Genomic DNA, 27,825 nt, shown 5'->3' with positions numbered 1-27,825 from the left:
GACTTCGCCAAACGGGGGATGATTTAACAAAAGCTCATTTGCGAAAAAAGCACAATCATTGCACGACTGTACCTAACCATAAACATCAATGCCTTTCTTAAAATTAATACACAGAAGTATATATTTTTAAACCTGCATATTTAGCTAAAAGAAATCCAGATTAGCAGGCAATATTAACCAGGTGAAATTATGTCATTTTGCATTCATTGCACGCAGTCAGGGTATGTGCAACAGTTTGGGCCGCCAGGCTCGTTGCGAACTAGTTTGCCAGAATTTTACGTAATTATGACATAACATTGAAGGTTGTGCAATGTAACAGGAATAACGTTTTGTTTTCGAGATGATAGTTTCCGGATTCGACCATATTAATGACCTAAGGCTCGTATTTCTGTGTGTTATTATGTTATAATTAAGTCTATGATTTGATAGAGCAGTCTGACTGAGCGATGGTAGGCAGCAGCAGGCTTGTAAGCATTCATTCAAACAGCACTTTAGTGCGTTTTGCCAGCAGCCCTTCGCAATTCATTGCGCTGTTTTTGACTTCAAGCCTGTCAACTACCAAGATTAGGCTGGTGTAACTGATGTGAAATGGCTAGCTAGTTAGCGGGTGCGCGCTAATAGCGTTTCAAACGTCACTCGCTCTGAGACTTGGAGTAGTTGTTCCCCTTCCTCTACATGGGTAACGCTGCTTCGAGGGTGGCTGTTGTCGATGTGTTCCTGGTTCGAGCCCAGGTAGGAGCGAGGAGAGGGACGGAAGCTATACTGTTACACTGGCAATACTAAAGTGCCTATAAGAACATCCAATAGTCGAAGGTATATGAAATACAAATCGTATAGAGAGAAATAGTCCTATAATTCCTATAATAACTACAACCTAAAACATCTTACCTGTGAATATTGAAGACTCGTGTTAAAAGGAACCACCAACTTTCATATGTTCTCATGTTCTGAGCAAGGAACTTAAACGTTAGCTTTTTTACATGGCACATATTGCACTTTTACTTTCTTCTCCAACACTTTGTTTTTGCATTATTTAAACCAAATTGAACATGTTTCATTATTTATTTGAGGCTAAATTGATTTTATTGATGTATTATATTAAGTTAAAATAAGTGTTCATTCAGTATTGTTGTAATTGTCATTATTAAAAATAAATAGACAAATGTGGCCGATTAATCGGCAGTGGCTTTTTTGGTCCCCCAATAATCGGTATCAGTATCGGCGGTGAAAAATCATAATCGGCCGACCTCTAGTTTTTGCACACTTTACTGTAGTATTCACAATAGTGTTTTTGCGGACTAAAGTCAGCAAAAAACTACAGTGAATACTGTAGTATTTACTGTAATATAGTGTATTATTTACAGGTAACTATAGTATAAATACTGTAGTAAAATAACTAGTATATACTATAGTAATTAATCTAGTGTTTTGCAGAATGTAGTATTTACCGTAGTGTTTTTGCGGGCTGTAGTATATGGTAGTATTTACTGTAGTGTTTTTGCAGAAATTACTGTAGTATTTACTATGGTGTTTTGGTTTTATTCTCTTTGACTTAGTAGTGGAGGTTTGAGTAACTCTACTGGAGAAATACTACAAGAGCAATTTTTCCATAACCTGTGGGGAAGTAGAACTGGGGGCTGAACAGATAGTTCAGAGCGTCTGCTCTTTTCAATAACCTGTAGGGAACACAATATATGGTTTATACTTGGCATGGAGGTTTCTCACTTATGATTGGCACAACTTGGGACATGGGCGAGGGAGATGGGCAAATGAAATACTGTAGTATGTGCTATAGTTTAAAAATGGTAGTGTTTTGTGGACATTACAGTAGTATTTACTACAGTGTTTTTTTGTGGATAATACTGTCTACAGTATACTACAACATTATATAGTAAGTACTACACATGATCGAGGGATATTACAGTGTGTGTATAGTATTCGACAGTGTGCTACAGTTCACTAAATAATTCTATAGTAAGTACTGTAGTATTCTATAGTAAACTGTTGTATTTTTTTGATGTGGGAAACAAAATCATGTTGAAGTAAAGACCTCTGCCAAATAATATCAACACTTATATTTATCGCTTAACCATTTTTGAGGTCTTGGAAAAATTGGAGAACTGTAGATTTTTTAGTGTAGTTACCCTTTAATTCAGTGTTTCTGTAGTGCATTTGTGGTGGAGTTTTCAAAACAAATGGCCACTGGATTGATGCAAATAATCATGATTCTGCATAAGCTTCGTTGTAGTTACCAGGCCTGGAATTTCGGGATTTTAGGGGCAAGCCATTTGGCCTTCAAGAGGTGCCCAATCTGCCATTGCAACAAGGCCATTAACCAAAATAGGGAATTTAATTGATAATAAAGCTGAAAAACACTAGGTGTTCTGTTAAGAGAAACATACGTGTATGTAAATATGCATAAATAATTTGCCTTCATGTCAAAGTGTAGGTGATAGAATATGCGTATTGGCTACAGCCTCTCGTCCACACCGATGCTTGATTCTGTCGACTTACTCGAGGCACCGCAACATCACCCACCTTGAAATCTGAGTGGAGGCAGTCAGCATTTTTTAACTATTTAGCCATAAATAGAATTGTTGAAAACCTGGATTTGTTTTGTCATTTTATGAGGCATGTCTACCTTCTTTCAAAGTATAGCCAAAATCCGACCAAAGCCTATATGTTGAGGGAATTATTTTATGAACACTTCCTTATGTGTCACGTCCTGACCAGTATAAGGGGTTGTTTGTTATTGTAGTTTGGTCAGGGCGTGGCTGGGGGTGTTTGTTTTATGTGTTTCGTTTTTTGGGGGGTATGTTCTATGTTAGTCTATTTCTATGTATGTGTCTAGGTTTTCTATTTCTATGCTTAGTTTGTTGGGTTGACCTTCAATTGGAGGCAGCTGTTCCTCATTGCCTTTAATTGAAGGTCCTATTTAGTAGGGGTGTTTTTTCATGGGTTTTTGTGGGAAGTTGTTCCATATGTGTAGCTGTGTGCCTCGTTGTTTTTGTTCAAGTATTTATTTTGGTTTTCTTCACAATAAAGAAGATGAGCATACACATTCCCGCTGCACCTTGGACCCATCTTTACGACGAGCGTGACATTATGTCATTGAAACCATCATTTCTCTCATGTTCTATTGGGTTTCAAACCAGCTTTCTATCATTGTCCAGTAGCCAAAGGCACAATAGTCATATTAGCAACCCATGCTAGTTGTTGCATCTTTAGATCTCCCCTCTTTCTATATTTCTAATGGATATTTTCATCTCTGCCACATTAAACCACTTGCATGTGTGGTACACTTTGAGAATGGTGTTTTCCCTCTAATTGCATTTTGGAACATTAACACGTATTGCCTATTGTCGTGTGTTCATTGCTTCGCGTATAATGCAAGAAATAGCATAATATTTTATTAACATTCTAAGCTAAACATTCTTATCTGTTGCATCAGCTTCATTGCTTTTTAAAGTAAGCTACAGTGTTTGCATGAATTTGGGATCTATCATCCCAGTATGTTTTGGAATATTTATTTTTGCACAAAACAACAAACTGACCAATAGAATAGCTAAACGTTTCTACTTTGGTGGGTAGTAGATTGACATAAGCTAGTGATTTTGCTGTTTGTTAGGCTACTCATTTTGTTGGCAGAGAAAAAGTAATTGTGGACATTTCTTACATTTTATTTAACATTTTATTTAACTAGGCAAGTCAGTTAAGAACAAATTATTATTTACAATGACGGCGCACAATCACTGGGCCAATTGTGCGCCACCATATGGGACTCCTTATCATGGCCGGTTGTGATACAGCCTGGAATCAAACCAGGGTCTGTAGTGTTTGTATTTATTATGGACCACCCCCCCCCCATCATTAGCTGTTGCCAAAGCAGCAGCTACTCATCTGGGGGTCCAGCAAAATTAAGGCAGTTTATACAACTTTAAAACATTACAATACATTCACAGATTTCACAACACACTGTGTGCCCTCAGGCCCCTACTCCACAACTACCACCTATCTACATTACTAAATCCGTGTGTGTGTGTGTGTGTGTGTGTGCGTGTCTGTGCCGATGTTTGTGTTGCTTCACAGTCCCCGCTGTTCCATAAGGTGTTTTTTAAATCTAATTTGACTGCTTATGTCAGTTACTTGATGTGGAATAGAGTTCCATGTAGTCATGGCTCTATGTAGTACTGTGTGCCTCCCATAGTCTGTTCTGGACTTGGGGACTGTGAAGAGACCTCTTGTGGCATGTCTTGTGGAGTATGCATGGGTGTCTGAGCTGTGTGCCAGTAGTTTAGACAGACATCCAATATGTCAATACCTCTCAGAAATAAAAGTAGTGATGAAGTCAATCTCTCCTCCACTTTCAGCCAGGAGAGATTGACATGCATATTATTAATATTAGCTCTCTGTGTACATCCAAGGGCCAGCTGTGCTGCCTTGTTCTGAGTCAATTGCAATTTTCCTAAGTAAGTTTTTGTCGCACCTGACCACACAACTGAGCAGTAGTCAATGTGCGACAAAACTAGGGCCTGTAGGACCTGCCTTGTTGATAGTGTTGATAAGAAGGCAGAGAATCACTTTATTATAGACAGACTTCTCCCCATCTTAGCTACTGCTGCATCAATATGTTTTGACCATGACAGTTTACAATCTAGTGTTACTCCAAGCAGTTTAGTCATCTCAACTTGAACAATTTCCACATTATTTATTACAAGATTTAGTTGAGGTTTAGTGTTTAGTGAGTGTTTTGTTCCATATACAATGTTTTTAGTTTTAGAAATATTTAGGGCAAACTTATTCCTTGCCACCCACTCTGAAACTAAGTGCAGCTCTTTGTTGAGTGTTGCAGTCATTTCAGTCGATGTAGTAGCTGACGTGTATAGTGTTGAGTCATCCGCGTATATAGAAACTCTGGCTTTACTCAAAGTCAGTGGCGTGTCGTTAGTAGAAATTGAAAAAGCAAGGGGCCTAAACAGCTACCCTGGGGAATTCCTGATTCTAACTGTATTATATTTGAAAGGCTTCCAGTAAAGATCACCCTCTGTGTTCTGTTAGACAAGTAACTCTTTATCCACATTATAGCAGGGGGTGTAAAGCCATAACACAAGTTTTTCCGGCAGTATGATCGATAATGTCAAAAGATGCACTGAAATCTAACAAGACAGCCCCCACAATCATTTTATCATCAATTTTCTCTTAGCTAATCATCAGTCATTTGTGTAAGTGCTGTGCTTGTTGAGTGTCCTTCCCTATAAGCATGCTGAAATTCTGTTCTCAATTTGTTTACTGTGAAGTAGCATTGTATCTGGTCAAACACAGTTTTTTCCAGAAGTTTACTAAGCGTTGGTAACAGGCTGATTGGTCGGCTATTTGAGCCAGTAAAGGGAGCTAAAGGGCACACACTCTCTAGTAGGCTTCAATTGAAGATGTGGCAAATAGGAGTGGCAATATCTTATGCTATTATCCTCAGTAATTTTACATCTAGATTGTCAGACGCCGGTGGCTTGTCATTGTTGATAGATCATTTTTTCACCTCTTCCACACTGACTTTGCGGAATTCAAAAGTACAATTCTTGTCTTTCATAATTAATTTGGTCCGATATACTTGGATGTGTAGTGTCAGCGTTTGTTGTTGGCATGTCAACCCTAAGTTTGCTTATCTTGCCAATGAAAAAGTCATTAAAGTAGTTTGCAATATCAGTGGGCTTTGTGATGAATGAGCCATCTGATTCAATGAATGAAGGAACCGAGTTGGCTTTTTTTCCCAAAATTTCATTTAAGGTGCCCCAAAGCTTTTTACTATCATTCTTTATATCATTTATCTTTGTTTCATAGTGTAGTTTATTTTTATTTAGTTAAGTCACATGATTTCTTAATTTGCAGTACGTTTGCCAATCAGTTGGGCTGCCAGACTTAATCGCCATACCCTTTGCCTCATCCCTCTCAAACATAACATTTTTCAATTCCTCATCAATCCAAGGGGATTTAACCTTTTTTACAGTCATTTTACAGCTGTTTTTACAGTTCTTATTAGTAACCGGAATAAGTAGTTTCATAAATGTGTCAAGTGCAGCGTCTGGTTGCTCGTCCTTACACACCACAGACCAGCAAATATTCTTTACATCATCAACATGTGAATCACTACAAAACACTTGTATGACCTCTTATACACTATATTAGGACCAGCCTTTGGAACTTTGGTTTTCCTAGATATGGCTATTATATTGTGATCACTACATCCTATGAATTTGGATACTGCTTTAACCTCTATGGGCTAGGTGGGACCACCTCCGACACCACCAAAACAAACACTATACGGATGTCAAGCGAATCTGATTGAATAGAGCCCTAAATTAATAGAACAATAACAAATAGAGTTTACATTTACATTTACATTTAAGTCATTTAGCAGACGCTCTTATCCAGAGCGACTTACAAATGGGTGCATTCACCTATAATATCCAGTAGAACAACCACTTTACAATAGTGCATCTAAATCTTTTAAAGGGGGGGGGGGTTAGAAGGATTACTTTATCCTATCCCAGGTATTCCTTAAAGAGGTGGGGTTTCAGGTGTCTCCGGAAGGTGGTGATTGACTCCACTGTCCTGGCATCGTGAGGGAGCTTGTTCCACCATTGGGGTGCCAGAGCAGCGAACAGTTTTGACTGGGCTGAGCGGGAACTGTGCTTCCTCAGAGGTAGGGAGGCGAGCAGGCCAGAGGTGGATGAACGCAGTGCCCTTGTTTGGGTGTAGGGCCTGATCAGAGCCTGAAGGTACGGAGGTGCCGTTCCCCTCACAGCTCCGTAGGCAAGCACCATGGTCTTGTAACAGATGCGAGCTTCAACTGGAAGCCAGTGGAGAGAGCGGAGGAGCGGGGTGACGTGAGAGAACTTGGGAAGGTTGAACACCAGACGGGCTGCGGCGTTCTGGATGAGTTGTAGGGGTTTGATGGCACAGGCAGGGAGCCCAGCCAACAGCGAGTTGCAGTAATCCAGACGGGAGATAACAAGTGCCTGGATTAGGACCTGCGCCGCTTCCTGTGTGAGGCAGGGTCGTACTCTGCGAATGTTGTAGAGCATGAACCTACAGGATCGGGTCACCGCCTTGATGTTAGTGGAGAACGACAGGGTGTTGTCCAGGATCACGCCAAGGTTCTTAGCACTCTGGGAGGAGGACACAAGGGAGTTGTCAACCGTGATGGCGAGATCATGGAACGGGCAGTCCTTCCCCGGGAGGAAGAGCAGCTCCGTCTTGCCGAGGTTCAGCTTGAGGTGGTGATCCGTCATCCACACTGATATGTCTGCCAGACATGCAGAGATGCGATTCGCCACCTGGTTATCAGAAGGGGGAAAGGAGAAGATTAATTGTGTGTCGTCTGCATAGCAATGATAGGAGAGACCGTGTGAGGATATGTCAGAGCCAAGTGACTTGGTGTATAGCGAGAATAGGAGAGGGCCTAGAACAGAGCCCTGGGGGACACCAGTGGTGAGAGCACGTGGTGCGGAGACAGATTCTCGCCACGCCACCTGGTAGGAGCGACCTGTCAGGTAGGACGCAATCCAAGCGTGGGCCGCGCCGGAGATGCCCAGCTCGGAGAGGGTGGAGAGGAGGATCTGATGGTTCACAGTATCAAAGGCAGCAGATAGGTCTAGAAGGATGAGAGCAGAGGAGAGAGAGTTAGCTTTAGCAGTGTGGAGAGCCTCCGTGACACAGAGAAGAGCAGTCTCAATTGAATGCCCAGTCTTGAAACCTGACTGATTAGGATCAAGAAGGTCGTTCTGAGAGAGATAGCAGGAGAGCTGGCCAAGGACGGCACGTTCAAGAGTTTTGGAGAGAAAAGAAAGAAGGGATACTGGTCTGTAGTTGTTGACATCGGAGGGATCGAGTGTAGGTTTTTTCAGAAGGGGTGCAACTCTCGCTCTCTTGAAGACGGAAGGGACGTAGCCAGCGGTCAAGGATGAGTTGATGAGCGAGGTGAGGTAGGGGAGAAGGTCTCCGGAAATGGTCTGGAGAAGAGAGGAGGGGATAGGGTCAAGTGGGCAGGTTGTTGGGCGGCCGGCCGTCACAAGACGCGAGATTTCATCTGGAGAGAGAGGGGAGAAAGAGGTCAAAGCACAGGGTAGGGCAGTGTGAGCAGGACCGGCGGTGTCGCTTGACTTAGCAAACGAGGATCGGATGTCGTCAACCTTCTTTTCAAAATGGTTGACGAAGTCATCCGCAGTGAGGGAGGAGGAGGGGGAGGAGGATTCAGGAGGGAGGAGAAGGTAGCAAAAAGCTTCCTAGGGTTAGAGGCAGATGCTTGGAATTTAGAGTGGTAGAAAGTGGCTTTAGCAGCAGAGACAGAAGAGGAAAATGTAGAGAGGAGGGAGTGAAAGGATGCCAGGTCCGCAGGGAGGCGAGTTTTCCTCCATTTCCGCTCGGCTGCCCGGAGCCCTGTTCTGTGAGCTCGCAGTGAGTCGTCGAGCCACGGAGCAGGAGGGGAGGACCGAGCCGGCCTGGAGGATAGGGGACAGAGAAAATCAAAGGATGCAGAGAGGGAGGAGAGGAGGGTTGAGGAGGCAGAATCAGGAGATAGGTTGGAGAAGGTTTGAGCAGAGGGAAGAGATGATAGGATGGAAGAGGAGAGAGTAGCGGGAGAGAGAGAGCGAAGGTTGGGACGGCGCAATACCATCCGAGTAGGGGCAGAGTGAGAAGTTTTTGATGAGAGCGAGAGGGAAAAGGATACAAGGTAGTGGTCGGAGACTTGGAGGGGAGTTGCAATGAGATTAGTGGAAGAACAGCATCTAGTAAAGATGAGGTCAAGCGTATTGCCTGCCTTGTGAGTAGGGGGGGAAGGTGAGAGGGTGAGGTCAAAAGAGGAGAGGAGTGGAAAGAAGGAGGCAGAGAGGAATGAGTCGAAGGTAGACGTGGGGAGGTTAAAGTCACCCAGAACTGTGAGAGGTGAGCCATCCTCAGGAAAGGAACTTATCAAGGCGTCAAGCTCATTGATGAACTCTCCAAGGGAACCTGGAGGGCGATAAATGATGAGGATGTTAAGCTTGAAAGGGCTGGTAACTGTGACAGCATAGAATTCAAATGAGGAGATAGACAGATGGGTCAGGGGAGAAAGAGAGAATGTCCACTTGGGAGAGATGAGGATTCCAGTGCCACCACCCCGCTGGCTCGATGCTCTAGGGGTATGCGAGAACACGTGGGCAGACGAGGAGAGAGCAGTAGGAGTAGCAGTGTTATCTGTGGTGATCCATGTTTCCGTCAGCGCCAGGAAGTCTAGGGACTGGAGGGTAGCATAGGCTGAGATGAACTCAGCCTTGTTGGCCGCAGACCGGCAGTTCCAGAGGCTGCCGGAGACCTGGAACTCCACGTGGGTCGTGCGCGCTGGGACCACCAGGTTAGAGTGGCAGCGGCCACGCGGTGTGGAGCGTTTGTATGGCCTGTGCAGAGGGGAGAGAACAGGGATAGACAGGCACATAGTTGACAAGCTACAGAAGAGGCTACGCTAATGCAAAGGAGATTGGAATGACAAGTGGACTACACGTCTCGAATGTTCAGAAAGTTAAGCTTACGTTGCAAAAAATCTTATTGACTAAAATGACGAAAATGATACAGTACTGCTGGCTGGTGGAGTAGGCTAGCTAGCAGTGGCTGCGTTGTTGACTTTGTTTGAACGTGTAGCTGGCTAGGTGTAGCTGGCTAGGTGACCTCGATAGTTTCAGTACTACACCTTGTCATGATACAAAAGCAACTTTGTAGCGAGCTAACATAACATAACACTAATCAAGACGTTCCTTTGTAATGTATTTAGTTTCTACAGTGTTACTCGTCGGTAATAGTTGGCTGGGTTTGGAAAAATGGCGTCGCGGGGGACGGCAATAGCTGGCTAGCTAACCTCGGTAATTACTAAACTACACAATTATCAAGCTATGACAAAGACAACTATGTAGCTAGCTAGCCAACACTGCACTAGTCAAATCGTTCCGTTGTAAAGTATTAGTATCAACAGCGCTGCTAGTCGGTAACGGTTGGCTAGCTGTTGGCTAGCTAGCTAGCAGTGGGTTAATGATGACTAGGTGTGTTGACTACGTCTGGCGTCGCGGCTGGCTAGTTACTAATAATTACTCTAGACTACACAATTATCTTAGATGCAAAGACAGCAAAGACAACTATGTAGCTGGCTCACTAACACTACACTAATCAAGTCGTTCCGTTGTAAAGTATTAGTGTCTACAGCGCTGCTAGTCGGTAACGGTTGGCTAGCTAGCTAGCAGTGGGTTAATGAAGACTAGGTGTGTTGACTAAGTCTGGCGTCGCGTCGCGGCTGGCTAGTTACTAATAATTACTCTAAACTACACAATTATCTTAGATGCAAAGACAACTATGTAGCTGGCTCACTAACACTACACTAGTCAAGTCGTTCCGTTGTAATGTAATAGATTCTACAGTGGTGCTAGTCGGTGGAAGTTGGCTGGTTGGCTAGCTAGCAGTGTTGACTAGCTAGCTAGCAGTGATGACTACGTTAGGAGGACGAAGATAGCTAACTTCGATAATTACTCTAAGCTACACGATTATCTTTGATACAAAGACGGCTATGTCAAAGACGGCTATGTTAGAAAAAATTGCTCAGATCAAACAAATCAAACCGTTGTAATGTAGTGAAGTGTAATATTACCTGTGGAGTGAAGCGTAGTGCGACTGCTCGCTCCAAACCAGAAGAAGACGGTTTGGAGCGTATATGTTTTAAACAATGCAGATATTAGAGTAAACCTATTTGGCTTAGGACAAGTAACTGAGTAAGAGCCAACATCATGATAAGCTTGCAAGCTGAGTTTGAACGTTTCAAATGTATCTGCCAATAACAGCTAATTTTGAGGTTACATATTCCTCCCATTAGGTTCGTCCAATTAGGCCCCTGGCTCAGATCACTCCCAGACAGAAAAATGCATCCCACCTACTCAACAGCCAGTGGAATCCCGTGGCGCGATATTCAAATACCTTAGAAATGCTATTACTTCAATTTCTCAAACATATGACTATTTTACACCATTTTAAAGACAAGACTCTCGTTAATCTAACCACACTGTCCGATTTCAAAAAGGCTTTACAACGAAAGCAAAACATTAGATTATGTCAGCAGAGTACCCAGCCAGAAATAATCAGACACCCATTTTTCAAGCTAGCATATAATGTCACAAAAACCAAAACCACAGCTAAATGCAGCACTAACCTTTGATGATCTTCATCAGATGACACTCCTAGGACATTATGTTATACAATACATGCATGGTTTGTTCAATCAAGTTCATATTTATATCAAAAACCAGCTTTTTACATTAGCATGTGACTAGCATGTGACTAGCATTCCCACCGCAAACTTCCGGTGAATTTACTAAATAACTCACGATAAACGTTCACAAAAAACATAACAATTATTTTAAGAATTATAGATACAGAACTCCTTTATGCAATCGCAGTGTCCGATTTTAAAATAGCTTTTCGGCAAAAGCACATTTTGCAATATTCTGAGTAGATAGCCCGCCATCACGGGCCAGCTATTTTGACACCCACCAAGTTTGGCACTCACCAAACTCAGATTTACTATAAGAAAAATTGGATTACCTTTGCTGTTCTTCGTCAGAATGCACTCCCAGGACTTCTACTTCAACAACAAATGTTGTTTTGGTTCCAAATAATCCATAGTTACAGTGTGGGAAAAAAGTAGTTGATCCCCTGCTGATTTTGTACGTTTGCACACTTACAAAGAAATGATCAGTCTATAATTTTAATAGTAGGTTTGTTTGAACAGTGAGAGACAGAATAACAACAAAAGAATCCAGAAAAACGCATGTCAAAAATTTTATAAAATGATTTGCATTAAAATTATAGACTGATCCTTTCTTTGTCAGTGGGCAAACGTACAAAATCAGCAGGGGATCAAATACTTTTTTCCCCCACTGTATATTCAAATAGCTCCGTTTTGTTCGTGCGTTCAGTTCACTATCCGAAGGGTAACGCGCGAGCGCATTTCGTGTCAAATAAATTCAAAATATTCGATTACCGTACTTAGAAGCATGTCAAACGCTTTTTAAAATCAGTTTTTATGCTATTTTTCTCATAAAACCTGGCAACGTTGTATTCATTCAAAGGCTGAAAGAAAAAAATGGAGAATTCTCGTGAACACGCATCTCAGTCTCACTGTCCCCAGGCTGACCACTCACAAACAGAGCTATTGTACTTTGCCAAGAGACAGCAGACACCCCATTCCACTTTCTGGCAGCGTTAGAGAGCCAATGGAAGCCTTAGAAAGTGTCACGTTACAGCACAGATGCTGTATTTTCGATAGAGATGCAACAAAAGGACAACAAATTGTCAGACAGGGTACTTCCTGTATGGAATGTTCTCAGGTTTTGGCCTTCCATATGAGTTCTGTTATACTCACAGACACCATTCAAACAGTTTTAGAAACTTTAGAGTGTTTTCTATCCAAATCTACTAATTATATGCATATTCTCATTTCTGGGCAAGAGTAGTAACCAGTTTAAATCGGGTTCGTTTTTTATCCGGTCATGCAAATACTGCCCCCTAGCCCCAACAGGATTTATTCTAGTAGGCATTGATTACCTTTCCAATATCCTCTCCCTCGCGGAAATTCTGGAAGAGTAATGTGTTTGATGGTCCGACTGCATTCTGTCCGCTATCAACACTCTTAACTTTTGCTGCCAGCAAAAAATGACATAAGAAAGTAGTCAAAACAACTAGCTTGACTGAGCCTCCGCCATGTATATTTTACTAGGCCAGGAAATTTAAGTCTCCATATATCCATAATATTCGGAATTTCCTTTAGTGCATGAGGGTGATCATTTGTAGCGCAATTTCCTTTAATTAACACTGTATTATAATCTATCACCATAATAATTGAGTCATGTATTGCCTAAAAACTTTTCAAAGAAGCATGGATCATCATTATTTGGACCGTATATGTTAATGAGCCAATTCTGTTTATGGTTCAATAGCATATTTAAAAGGATCCACCTTTCTTGCGGATCTGTTTGAACAGTTTGCACATTCGGATGAAAATTAGTATTAATTTCATCATTCCTTTTGAGTTTCTTTGCCCATGAGAGAAATACATTTTGCCCCCCTGGGTCCTTTTTCCATACAACTTTGTCTAAAGGTGTATAATTAATTGCTATGTTATATTCCTTCTCTTTTAGCCAGGTAAAGACTGATCATCTTTTCTAATGATCCCCTAAGCCATTACAATTATAACTAACTATACTTATTTCACCACTACCACTATACTTATTTCGCCATACCGGCGGTCACAAGTCATGCTGTCAGTCAAATTCCACCTGACCGTTTAGTCATGGTAATTAGGCTTCTCCAAGCTCCGATGCTGCTGATGGTCATTAGTAGCCTACCAAACTTGCTAACTGCACAGTACTCTGCACCTTGTTGTCACGCTAATCACTCTGGCATCAATGCATGTGTAATCGAAAATCTAATCAAACACTTCATGAGAGCCCATGAGCTCATGTTGAGCAACATTTCTATAAGCTATGCAATTGCGTGAGAAAACAGAGTGACATCCTCTATTAAAAAGAGGAGGATCCCATCAGCTTTCTGTAGGCCTGGCCTACTATATTTATTTCTCAATTTTCCTAATATTAAGCACATTGCTTATCTTTACAACAGGAGTATAGCCTACCTGTCCGGCATGAAAATGAACCATGGGAAAAGTGCCGTCCATTCGCTGTTTAAGTGCATAGATAACATCTATTTTGTCCCGTTGCCCCTGTTTCCAGACAGGTGCATGATAATGGTCCATTCTAAATCAAAACAAATTTCACACATATATTATTTCGTTTATGTAAAGACAAGATTCAATTAAGAATAGTCTGATGGGTGACAATATTAGCCTATCACTTGTGAATTATATATTTTCACTTGTGAATGATGCTCAGGGTAAGGCAAGAAACAATGCCTGTTTTGTTTTACTTTTTCGAATCATAGTCGTGCACCTCATGTAAATTAGCCCATAGGTCTATATGTTTTGATAAGATTTGGATCACCACTAAAGTTCCCAAATAATTTCTTAAAATTAAGCACATTAATCCACTTTACAAGGGGTGTAGAGCCTAAATGGCATACATAAGCAGCACATGAGTTTCAAGTTTGGGGAAGATATTTTTCGCCATTAAAATGCACCTTTATAATAAAAGCATCACATGCATAATCGCATTTGTGAAATGCTCTGAATTTACGAAATGACAATCTGACAGCACAGTTGCAGTCACCAACGCTCTGGATAACATAACAGCCTAACCAGCTCTGCTAGGGCGAGTAATGTTCAGTGAGCGGTTCTCTCATTTGTGTCTGGAAGTAGCTAGCAAGTTAGTTTGGGTGCTTGGCTACTCTCCTTAGTACAGAACGCTCGTATCCCCCCTTAATGAGATGGGTGGGGCTAAAGCTTAAGAGGGTGTGAACGATGCTGAATGGGCGCTCCAGTAGTAGTACTAAAACATTCAAAAGCTATTTTCTCAAAAGTGAGTTTACAAGTTTATCAACATTCAAAGCAGAATTACTTTCCCATTGTTCCTCAACTGTAGTGTAGGATATACCATTTTCTATCTCAGTCTCTACTTTTATCCAATGTAAAAAACACATTTTAAAATGTTCTACATAAGACCGATTTGAGCCGGTCGGTCACATATTACATGGATTTATTTGACTTTTTAAAATGTAAATGTTCCAAAGGTCTGCATCAGTGGATTGTAGTCTATGTGTGGAAGCCAGGAGAAGCCAAATGTGTTTATTTTAATTTCTGGTCAATTACCGTGAGACCGACAGTTATTTGCTTGACAATCACCGGCTGACTAAATTTCGTGACCGCCACAGCCCTACCTGCGACTAAGGAAACCTCTAATTGTCCTCCAATATTCCACCCGCTAAAACCACCCCCCCATCCCAAGTTGGTTTGTCATTCTAGTTACTGGATAACCATCCTTGTACACATGGATCCTAGGGCCTTTAAGAGATAGTAGCCCCTTTAAAAAGAGTCCATGGTGCCACCTACAGTACAGAACCAGATCCGCATCCAACATAATTTAGAGCGCTTTCGCCTCAGTTGTACTGCATCTAGTTATAAAAAAATATGCAGTACCAGTCAAAAGTTTGGGGACACATATTCATACCTGGGTTTTTCTTTAATTTTACTATTTTCCGCATTGTAGATTAATAGTGAAGACATAAACTATGAAATAACACACATGGAATCATGTAGTAACCAAAAAAGTGTTAATCAAATCAAAATATATTTTATATTTTGGATTCTTCAAAGCATCCACCCTTTGCCTTGATGACAGCTTTGCACAATCTTGGTATTCTCTCAACCAGCTTCATGATGAATGCTTTTCCAGCAGTCTTGAAGGAGTACCCACATATGCTGAGCACTTGTTGGCTGCTTTTCCTTCCCTCTGCGGTCCAACTCATCCCAATCCATTTATATTGGGTTGAGGTCTGGTGATTGTGGAGGCCAGGTCATCTGATGCAGCACTCCATCACTCTCCTTCTTGGTCAAATAGCCCTTACACAGCCTGGATGTGTGTTGGGTCATTGTCCTGTTAAAACTAATGATTGTCCCACAAAGCGCAAACCAGATGGGATGGCGTATCGCTGCAGAATGCTGTGGTAGCCATGCTGGTTAAGTGTGCCTTCAATTCTAAATACATCACAGACAGTGTCACCAGGACAGCACCCTCATGCCATCACATCTCCACCTCCATGCTTTACAATGGGAACCACACATGCAGAGATCATCCAGATCATCCATCTCACAAAGACACAGCGGTTGGAACCAAAAATCGCAAATTTCAACTCATCAGACCGAAAGGGCAGATTTCCACTGGTCTAATGTTAATTTAAATGTTTTTTTTTCTTAGAATTTGTAATACAAAAATAAATAAAGGTTACATTTAAAATAATGTCCATTGCTCGTGTTTCTTGGCCCTAGCAAGTCTCTTCTTCTTATTGGTGTCCTTTAGTAGTGGTTTGTTTTCAGCAATTCGACCATGAAGGCCTGATTCACGCAGTCTCCTCTGAACAGTTTATGTTGAGATGTGTCTGTTACTTGAACTCTGTGAAGCATTTATTTGGGCTGCAATCTGAGGTGCAGTTAATTCTAATGAGCTTATCCTCTGCAGCAGAGATAACTCTGGGTCTTCCTTTCCTGTGACGGTCCTTGTGAGAGGAAGTTTCATCATAGCACTTGATGGTTTTTGCGACTGCACTTGAAGAAACTTTCTAAGTTCTTGAAATTTTGCGGATTGACTGACCTTCATGTCTTAAAGTAATGATGGACTGTCGTTTCTCTTTGCTTATTTGAGCTGTTCTTGCCATAATATGGACTTGGTCTTTTACTAAATAGGGCTATCTTCTGTATACCACCCCTTCCTTGTCAAACACAACTGATTGGCTCAAACGCATTAAGAAGGAAGGAAATTCCACAAATTAACTTTTAACAATGCATTCCAGGTGACTACCTCATGAACCTGGTTGAGAGAATGCCCCGAGTGTGCAAAGCTGTCATCAAGGCAAAGGGTGGCTAATTTGAAGAATCTCAAATGTAAAATACACTGCTCAAAAAAATAAAGGGAACACTAAAATAACACATCCTAGATCTGAATGAATGAAATAATCTTATTAAATACTTTTTTCTTTACATAGTTGAATGTGCTGACAACAAAATCACACAAAAATAATCAATGGAAATCCAATTTATCAACCCATGGAGGTCTGGATTTGGAGTCACACTCAAAATTAAAGTGGAAACCCACACTACAGGCTGATCCAACTTTGATGTAATGTCCTTAAAACAAGTCAAAATGAGGCTCAGTAGTGTGTATGGACTCCACATGCCTGTATGACCTCCCTACAATGCCTGGGCATGCTCCTGATGAGGTGGCGGATGGTCTCCTGAGGGATCTCCTCCCAGACCTGGACTAAAGCATCCGCCAACTCCTGGACAGTCTGTGGTGCAATGTGACGTTGGTGGATGGAGCGAGACATGATGTCCCAGATGTGCTCAATTGGATTCAGGTCTGGGGAACGGGCAGGCCAGTCCATAGCATCAATGCCTTCCTCTTGCAGGAACTGCTGACACACTCCAGCCACATGAGGTCTAGCATTGTCTTGCATTAGGAGGAACCCAGGGCCAACCGCACCAGCATATGGTCTCACAAGGGGTCTGAGGATCTCATCTCGGTACCTAATGGCAGTCAGGCTACCTCTGGCGAGCACATGGAGGGCTGTGCGGCCCCCCCAAAAAATGCCATCCCACACCATGACTAACCCACCGCCAAACCGGTCATGCTGGAGGATGTTGCAGGCAGCAGAACGTTCTCCACGGCGTCTCCAGACTCTGTCACATCTGTCACAGGTGCTCAGTGTGAACCTGCTTTCATCTGTGAAGGGCACCAGTGCACGAGTGGCGAATTTGCCCATCTTGGTGTTCTCTGGCAAATGCCAAACTTCCTGCACGGTGTTGGGCTGTAAGCACAACCCCCACCTGTGGACGTCGGGCCCTCATACCACCCTCATGGAGTCTGTTTCTGACCGTTTGAGCAGACACATGCACATTTGTGGCCTGCTGGAGGTCATTTTGCAGAGCTCTGGCAGTGCTCCGCCTGCTCCTCCTTGCACAAAGGCGGAGGTAGCAGTCCTGCTGCTGGGTTGTTGCCCTCCTACGGCCTCCTCCACGTCTCCTGATGTACTGGCCTGTCTCCTGGTAGCGCCTCCATGCTCTGGACACTACGCTGACAGACACAGCAAACCTTCTTGCCACAGCTCCTGGATGAGCTGCACTACCTGAGCCACTTGTGTGGGTTGTAGACTCCGTCTCATGCTACCACTATAGTGAAAGCACCGCCAGCATTCAAAAGTGACCAAAACATCAGCCAGGAAGCATAGGAACTGAGAAGTGGTCTGTGGTCACCACCTGCAGAACCACTCCTTTATTGGGGGTGTCTTGCTAATTGCCTATAATTTCCACCTGTTGTCTATTCCATTTGCACAACAGCATGTGAAATGTATTGTCAATCAGTGTTTCTTCCTAAGTGGACAGTTTGATTTCACAGAAGTGTGATTGACTTGGAGTTACATTGTGTTGTTTAAGTGTTCCCTTTATTTTTTTGAGCAGTGTATATTTTTATTACTACATGATTCCATGTGTGTTATTTCATAGTTTTGATGTCATCACTATTATTGTAGAAAATAGTAAAAATAAAGTAAATCCCTTGAATGAGTTGGTATGTCCAAACTTTTGACTGGTACTGTATGTAAATGTGATATTTCAGTTTAAGTTTTAATAAATTAGCAAAAATATCTAAAAAGCTGTTTTTGCTTTGTCATTATGGGTTATTGTGTGTAGATTGATGAGGATTTTTTAAAATCAATTTTATAATAAGGCTGTAAAGTAACAAAGACACTGTATATACATAAAAACTCTTGCATATCTTCATTTATTCCCAGAATTGACAGATAATATGCGTATTAATATAAGCACTTCTACAAGGGATTGTTACCCATAACAATGTCCGGTAGTGGGAATTCTACATTTTGTCAACATATGTGGGATGCATACGCTCACTCACCCCACCCCTGACACACACACATGCACGCACAAGCTTAAATGTTCAACAGTTGTTCCGTCCCCGAGCCCAACTCAAGAGAAGACTTGTTGTGTGAATGCGTATATTTTGGCTGTTTAAGAAGGCATGCCAAATTACCAAATTGAGCAGGAATGTGAAGATTTGATTAACCAATATCTAGTACTAGCTGATGGAGCTCCGATAAGCCTCTTCACCCCAACACCCACACACGCTGGTCCCCCATTGAGACCCATCTTCCCAAGCACCTCTGTGCAGTCAGACCGTTTGATTATTCTGTGCCGCCAGGGCCACAATAATATGATATGCCCCCTCTCTGATTGTCAGAGTGTGACTCCCTCCCCATGGGTTACTGCAGCCAGTGTTACCAGCACTGCCGCTACCTGGGTGGGATACTCCACCGGAATTCCTACCGGCTAGGTACGAGGTCATCAAGGTTCTCATAAGCAGCTTTGAGAAAATCCTTGTATATTATGCTCACCCATCCGGGGGCTTTGGCTTTTGGACCAACCTTGCCAGGCAGGCGGTGCTGCTTTGTGGGACCTGACCACGTTCACCTTTCTGTCATGGATGCGTAGACTACTTGCAGTAGACCTATAAAACGGATAAGGACTTCTCCTTAATAGGTAGGTCGCTCAGATCGGTGTCTAGGATATGGGGTTGGCACCGTTCCATCATGATAGGACAAAAATAAACAAACTATATATTTGTATTTTAATTTGAAAATGTATGTCGCGCCGGCGCATATCGTGACAAAAAAATTCAAAATATTCCATTTCCGTACTTCGAAGCATGTCAAACGCTGTTTAAAATCAATTTTTATGCGATTTTTCTCATAAAATAGTGATAATATTCCAACCGGGAGACGTTGTATCCGTTTTAACATTGAAAGAAGTAAAATGGAGTCGTCACATGCATGCGCGCACCAGTGTCCTTGTTCTCAGAACGACCACTTTCCAAAACCCCTACTGTTTTTCGCCCAGGGACTGCAGAGTTATCATTCCACGTTGTGGCGCCTTCTGAGAGCCTATGGGAGCCTTAGAAAATGTCACGTTACAGCAGAGATCTTGTATTTTCGATAAAGAGGCAATAGAAGGACAAGAAATGGTCAGACAGGGCACTTCCCATATAGAATCTTCTCAGGTTTTGGCCTGCTATGAGTTCTGTTATACTCACAGACACCATTCAAGCAGTTTTAGAAACTTTCGGGTGTTTTCTATCCAAATCAAATAATTATATGCATGTTCTAGTTTTTGGGCAGGAGTAATAACCAGATTAAATCGGGTACGTTTTTTATCCGGCAGTGAAAATACTGCCCCCTATCCTAAACAGGTTAAAGGATGCAAATGTGGCAATGATTGGGCACTCGTATTGCTGTCCTCTCTGTCCAAAACAATGTATGCATTCGAGTTTAATTTGGTCAACAGTGTCGCCTGGAATCTGTAGTGCTTTAACCATTAATACTTTCACCACTCTCCCTGGATCTTCATCCTCTTTAATTCTGGAAAGCACCAGATTTTTTTTGCATTGATCTAGTCTGTATTTCAAGTAGGTATTCTCTTAACAACTTGTTCTCTCCTTTAACCTTTCTGGGCCCGGGGGCAGTATTGAGTAGTTTGGATGAATGAGGTGCCCAAATTAAATTGCCTATTACTCGGGCTCAGAACGTAGGATATGCATATTATTAGTAGATTTGATAGAAAACACTCTGAAGTTTCTAAAACTGTTTGAATGATGTCTGTGAGTATAACAGAACTCATATGGCAGGCAAAAACCTGAGAAAAGAATCCTACCAGGAAGTGGATTGTAGTTTTTCAAGACTGGGCACTATACACTATACAGTGACTTAGGGTTCAATTTGCACTTCCTAAGGCTTCCACTAGATGTCAACAGTCTTTAGAACGTGTTTCAGGCGTTCACGTGAGGGGTAGCTGTGTTCCATAACGTTTTTCAAGACATTGGAATCGTCCGGTTGGAATATTACGGAAGTTTTACGTTAAAAAGGCCCTAAAGATTGATGCTTTACAATGTTTGACATGTTTCAACGAACATAAATATAACTTTTTGTCTTGAAATTTTTGGCGCGCTTCCTACATTTGGAGTAGCTTACTGAACGCGCAAACAACAAGGAGGTATTTGGACATAAATTATGGACGTTTTCGAACAAAACAACATTTATTTTGGACCTGGGATTCCTGGAAGTGCCTTCTGATGAAGATCATCAAAGGTAAGTGAATATTTCTAATGCTATTTATGATTTTAGATGACTCCAAAAAGGCGGGTATCTGTATTGCTTGATGTCTTTTTCTGAGCGCCGTACTCAGATTATTGCAAAGTGTGCTTTCCCCGTGAAGCTTTTTTTTTTAAATCTGTCACAGCGGTTGCATAAAGGAGATGTTCATCTATAATTCTTTGAATAACAGTTTAATATTTTATCAACGTTTATGATGAGTATTTTTGTAAATTGCTGTGCTGATTCACCGGCAGTATTGGAGGCAAAATATTTTCTGAACATCACCCGCCAATGTAAAATGGGGTTTTTGGATATAAATATGAACTTTATCGAACAAAACATACATGTATTGTGTAACATTGAGTCCTAGGGGTGTCATCTGATGAAGATCGTCAAAGGTTAGTGCTCTATTTTAGCAGTATTTCTGGTTTTTGTGACCCCTCTCCTGCTTGGAAAATGGCTGTGTAGTTTTTCTTGTGTTGGCACTGTCCTAACATAATCTAACTTTATGCTTTCGCCGTAAAGCCTTTTTGAAATCGGACAATGTGGTTGGATAAGGAGAGGTGTATCTTTAAAATGGTGTAAAACAGTTGTATGTTTGAGAAATTAGAATTATGACATTTTGTTGTTTTTGAATTTGCCGCCCTGATATTTCACTGGCTGTGTCCCGCAGCTAGCGTCCCACGTAGCCCATTAACGTCAGTGTCGATTACATTGACTGTACCCTTCAGCTTTATTGTTTATTTTTCCTGTGTCGCGGCTTTCTCATCACTCATTTCAAGGCTTGCCTTCATCTTATCTTTAAGGTCTAACTCAAGCATGCCTAAATTATAATTTATAGATTTTAGCAGTTCGGTTTCCACGCTTACTGTACAGGGTGGAGAAAATAGGTAATCCGTGTCAGTCGAAAAGTCTTTGTTTTCTTTTAGAGTTCGGTTCTTCCTTCTTTCTGTGTTTATTCTCTGCCATATTTTTTTTTACTGCATTGGTAGTGGTCATGTATAAAAATCTCTAGCCTTACAAGTTGTTTTGAGTTATTATCCAGTTTGAATGTTGTTGCCCACGAGTGAGCAGATCAGCGTAAATGTGCTATTATTTGGACATGTTTTGGGGACATAAATGTCTACCCTTTTTCACGAGGCATTCTGCACTGCCATTTTGTTGTTAGTGTACATGGATTTTATAATGTAGTATGTTTTTATAATGTACGCCTTAATGGCATCCGAAATTATATCAGGTGTCGGCTTTTTTTTCTGTCCTCTGTCTACATTTGTAATGGTAAAGGTTTTTATTTTTTCATTTACGTATTTAATACATTTCGGGTCCAGAAGATGTATTCTGCTCATCCTCCAAATTCTGTTGCTAAGTGTATTTTCTATTGGTGTAATAAAGTAATCTAATCACAGCCGTTTGAGTAGACGCTGCAGGGACCACTGTAGAATGATCACACCCATGTTCTTGTACGCGTCAAAGGGTTAAATCAGAACATGCGTAGAAGCACCTTTAGCCTTTTCTGGTTAAGTTTCTAAGAGCTTTCCACGCCTGGATTGTGCAACATTTACCCGATATTCTTTAAAACATTCTTCCAGCTCTGTCAAATTGGTTTTTGATCATTGCTTGACAATCATTTTCATGTCTTGCCGTTTTCAAGTAGATTTAAGTCAAAACTGTAACTTGGCTACTCAGGGATATTCACTGTATTCTTGGTAAGTGACTCCAGTGTAGATTTGGCCTTGTCTTTAAGGTTATTGTCCTGCTGAAAGGTGAATTAATCTCCCAGTGTCTGGTGGAAAGCAAACTCAACCAGGTTTTCCTCTAGGATTTTGCCTGTGCTTAGCTTCATTCCTTTAATTTTTTATCATGAAAAACTCCCCAGTCCTTAAAGATTACAAGCAACACCCATAACATGATGCAGTCACCACTATGAAAATATGGAGAGTGGTACTCAGTAATGTGTTGTATTAGATTTGCCCTAAACATAACACTTTGTATTCAGGATAAAAAGTTAATTCCTTTGCCACATTTTTTTCAGTATGTGCCTTGTTGCAAACAGGATGCGTTTTGGAATTGTTTTATTCTGTACAGGCTTCCTTCTTTTCACTCTGTCATTTAGGCTATTATTGTTGAGTAACTACAATGTTGTTGATCCATCCTCAGTTTTCTCCTATTACCGCCATTAAACTCTGTAACTATTTTAAAGTGACCATTCCTCTCCGGCAACTGAGTTATGAAGGACGCCTGTATCTTTGTAGCGACTGGGTCTATTTATACACCATCCAAAGTGTAATTGATAACTTTACCATGCTCAAAGGGATATTCCATGTGTGCTTTTTTTTTGTTTTCTGTTTCTTTTGGCATTGGACAAAAAAAAAACAAAGAAACCTCCCCTGGTCTAGGGCCTATTTATTTGAAACACCCACTAAAACACGGCCCTCCTATGTCCTCCTCTCTCCTCTCCTCTCTCCTCCTCCTCCCTCTCTCTCTCTTCATCTTCTCTCTCTTCTCTCTTCTCCTCTTCTCTCACTTTCTCTTTCTCCGTCTCTCTCTTCTCTCTCTTTCTCTCTTCTCTTCTCTCTCTCTCTCCCTCCTCTCTCCTTCTTCTCTCTCTCTCCTTCCTCTCTCTCTCTATCTCCTTCCTTTCTCTCCTCTTCTCTCTCTCTCCTATCTTCTCTTCTCCTCTCATCTCATCTCTCCTTCTCTCTCTCCTGCTCTCTCTCTCTCTCTCTCCTCTATCTCTCTCTCTCTCTCTCTCTCTCTCTCTCTCTCTCTCTCTCTCCTTCAGGTGTTGCTTGTGTAGGAAGAGAGAGAAAAGGAAGGTGGAAATGGAACTGCCAAATCATGCCAAACAAATACTACTGCAACTCAACCAGCAGAGGGCTAAGGGCTTCCTGTGTGACGTCATCATCGTGGTGGAGAACGCTCTGTTCCGAGCCCACAAGAACATCCTAGCAGCCAGCAGTATCTACTTCAAGTCCCTGGTTCTCCACGACAACCTCATCAACCTGGACACAGAGATGGTGAATCCCTCTGTTTTCCGACAAGTCCTGGACTTCATCTACACGGGGAAGCTCCTGTCCTCATTGGACCAGAGTAGTGAGCAGAACTACAGTGCCCTCTTGACCGCAGCCAGCTACCTCCAGCTCCATGACCTCGCCGCGCTGTGCAGGAAGAAGCTCAAGCGAAGCGGCGGCAAGCCTCTGCCGGTTAAACTCTCCACCTCGGGTCCCCTCAGCCGACTGCGCCACAACAACGAGCGCCTCTCATCCTCCACCCTCACCGCCTCCCACAACCACTACATCCTCGCCCCCTCCGACGCAAACCAGCCACAACCCGATGACGGCCTCCGGGACAAGCTCTCGGATGATGAGATGTTCATCGGGAGCACCGCTGGGAAGAATGGGACCTGCGGGAGTGGTAGTAATGGAAACCTCAGTAATGGTTTGAGCGGCAGGGAGACAGATCTCGGGCTGGACCTGTCCAAGAAGAACCCTCCATCGGCGGGCACCACAACAGACGCACTCAGCCCTCACAGCAACTCCCAGGGCTCCCCTCAATCTGCCTCAGTATCCACAACCAACAGTGCCTCACTGGATGATTCCACCACCACTCTGCCCGGTCTGGACACCACCGGCCCAGAGCCCATGGAGCTCATACCCACCCCCAAAGCCCCTGAAGACAGTCAGGCCCATCCAGACGCTCCCCCGCCCCGCAAGAGCTCCCGCCAGGTAGCCCGCAAGAAGGAGTGGCCCAAGAGAGAGGCCTCTGGCCTGAAGGCTGAGAATCGTGACCCACCCCTGGTCAATGGTGTGATCATGGGACCTAAAGAGGGCCGCTCATCCAGTGGCGTAGGCGGGGACAGCAGGTGCAGCTTTCCCTCAGACCAGTCCTTCCAGTGTAAAGAGGAGGAGGAAGTAGGGCAGAATGGGCAGGAGCACAGTGACCAGAGCGGGCATAGTGATGGAGAGAGTGGAGGAGGAGGGCACCACAGCGCCAACTATGTGTACCGGCAGGAAGGGTTTGAGCCAGCGTTTGGGGACAACTTGTATGTGTGCATCCCCTGTGGGAAGGGCTTTCCCAGCTCGGAGCAGCTCAATGCCCATGTGGAGACGCACACAGAGGACGAGCTCTACATCAAAGAGGAGGTAGGGGCCTTTGTGAAAGAGGAAGAGGCTGAGGACCTCTCGGCCCCCGTGGCTCCCACCACATTCGGCATCTCCGAGCCACGGCCCTTCAAATGCACCGTATGCAGTAAGAGCTACAAAGACCCGGCGACCCTGAGACAGCACGAGAAGAGCCACTGGCTGACCCGACCCTTCCCATGTAACATCTGCGGGAAGATGTTCACCCAGAGAGGCACTATGACGCGCCACATGCGGAGCCACCTGGGCCTGAAACCGTTTGCATGCGATGAGTGTGGTATGCGCTTCACACGCCAGTACCGGCTGACGGAGCACATGCGTGTCCACTCGGGAGAGAAGCCGTACGAATGCCAGCTGTGCGGTGGAAAGTTCACCCAGCAACGCAACCTCATCAGCCACCTGAGAATGCACACCTCACCCTCCTAAAACACATCAAGCCAAAGAATACTTTTTCATTTTTTCTCCACCTCACAACCAAACAAATGCACATGTACACTCATGCAGAAACACTCATGCAGAAACACTCATGCAGAAACACTCTCTCTCTCTCTCTCTCTCTCTCTCTCTCTCTCTCTCTCTCTCTCTCTCTCTCTCTCTCTCTCTCTCTCTCTCTTCTTTCTTTCTTTCTTTCTTTCTTCTTTCTTTCTTTCTTTCTCTCTCTCTCGTAAACATAGATTTCTATACAAAACCACCTGGCTTAATGTGTGTAGTGGTTGTCCAGAGTCAGCATGTGGCAGGATGGTCATGGAAAACAACCCCAGCTTGTCCACCACCTCTAGAAGTCTAGACGGGCAGTGTACCTCCCCTTCCTCCCCTCTCTCTGGAGTCACCTATGGTGGGTGTGAGGGCATGGACCGGTGGTTGTCTCTCTTATATCTTGTAAATGTGAATGGGGTACTGCTGTAACCTCAGGCCCACCTCATGCCTCTCAGTCCTAATACACCCTCAACACCTTTACTTGGTAGTATTTAGGCCTTTGACTTTTTCAAACTGATCCCTTCTGGGGGTATTCAGGGTTTCCTCTATACTCCAACCTCATTGGTCAAACAACTACGCCATTCCTCCTTTTAATTTAGACAGGTCTAATATTATTCACTCTGTCAATGATGTACACTACAGGCAATAATTTCAAAGAATGTGTTTTTGTTGTAACCAAACAGCAGCTACTGTATATGTCCAATGCTAATGTGAGTGAACCTGGAGATAATGGGGATGTCTGCATTAGGGTGGAGGGATGTTGTTGGTCATATCCATGCTTTACCTAAAAGTTTGATGTCTGAGTTTCCAGATGAGGGGCTCAATTTAATTTACTCCAGATACACACTCACCTTATGGTCTCCACTCTACAGCTGGTCTCTGAGAAAGAGAAAGAGGGGAGGTGGGGTTAGTCATTTTGCCCACGAAAGCTCATCCTGGGATACAAAAAAACTAAATGGAGGTACTTGTTTTACTCAAAGAACTTGTAATGTTTCTGTGAATGTTTAAACTGGAAGGTCTTCGGATGTTTCTTCTTGGGGAAGGGGGATATGGGGTGAGGGTGGGGAAGTTAGTTGAACAGGGAAGAGACGGGAGGGAGGGGGGTCGGTGTAGGCTGAACTTCTCGTTTGGTGGGTACGTTTATTTTTTGTCAGTATAGCTTTCCTCCCCTTACAAAAAAGAAAAGCTTATTTTGATAGGCTTGTGAACTCGCTACCTCTGATTACTCTTACGAACTCTACATTGATTAGTTGAAAGTTACTAAATGTAATTAATTGTATAAAGTGTGTAGATAGTAACTTTTCCCCTAATGCTTTAACCTGCTTTAAGCTGCCCATCTCTCAACACAGGTTTTTCATGCATTTTAGATTTTTACGTTAACATTATTTTAACTGTCTTTTTTTTTTACTTCTTGTCATAAAGATAGCTTTCCGGGTGCTCTTCTCAATGAACAGGCCCCCACCTCACAATGTACTGTATTTTCTTGCAAATAGTGATTAGTGAGTTTAGATGCACAGTGTTCCAAAGATCTAATGAATGTTAAGGCGAACGGAGCTTACTAACACATTTTGCTAGACAAGTTCATAACCAAAGTTTAAAAAAAAGATGTACTTAAGATATATTTACATTTACATTTTAGTCATTTAGCAGACGCTCTTATCCAGAGCAAATTACAGTAGTGAATGCGTACATTTCATACATTTTTTTTTTCTGTGGGAATCGAACCCACAACCCTGGCGTTGCAAACACCATGCTCTACCAACTGAGCTACAGGGAAGTATAGCATACTTAATTATTTAATTATTTCACTTTTGATTTGTCTTTTTACTCTATGAAAAAACAATTTAAGAATTGTATTCTAGGTCCAGACAATTGAAACCCACAGTTGTGTTGGACTATTGACCAATGACTCTTGAGACCCTTGAGTTTCTGTGTGGTTTGCAAGGAAAGCTTGTGCTGATTGGTGGGCTGGTGTTAACATAAACTTTACATGTAAAGTAACTGTAGAGTTTACAATGTTCCCTGAACTTTATTATTATTTGTAACAAGGGTCCTTCTCATCACTTTATATTCCCTGACCTAAAAGCAGGACTTGATTACATTTTATGTGTTCTTTTCAGACCAAAAAAAGAAGAAAAAAATGATAGAAATTATAATAATGACATTTTTTATGTGAAGTTCTAAGTTTGCTTTTTAGTTTATTGAGCCAGACTTGTGAAAGCTTGTATTGGAAGGGAGAGGCAAGGATGCACTGGACAGCTCAATTCTTCTCTCAATTGTATTCACTCATACCGCATGGTTATGGAAATGTACA

At 42.6% G+C, this 27,825-nt stretch overlaps 1 protein-coding gene across 1 annotated transcript in view; it reads left to right on the top strand.

Annotated features, from left to right (window-relative positions):
• LOC115167700 (hypermethylated in cancer 2 protein) overlaps positions 1-25,513 on the top strand; it is a 61,542-nt gene extending 36,029 nt beyond the window's left edge. The window contains exon 2 of the mRNA XM_029722353.1: positions 23,678-25,513. Within this exon, the coding sequence (XP_029578213.1) occupies positions 23,718-25,460 (1,743 nt within the window). The 5' untranslated portion in view covers positions 23,678-23,717 and the 3' untranslated portion in view covers positions 25,461-25,513. The remainder of the gene's footprint in view (positions 1-23,677) is intronic.
• The last annotated feature ends 2,312 nt before the right edge of the window (positions 25,514-27,825 follow it).

The sequence above is a fragment of the Salmo trutta genome, chromosome 29, assembly GCF_901001165.1.
Source record: "Salmo trutta chromosome 29, fSalTru1.1, whole genome shotgun sequence".
In the NCBI taxonomy this organism is placed as follows: domain Eukaryota; kingdom Metazoa; phylum Chordata; class Actinopteri; order Salmoniformes; family Salmonidae; genus Salmo; species Salmo trutta.
This window is presented reverse-complemented; position numbering and strand designations above follow the sequence as displayed.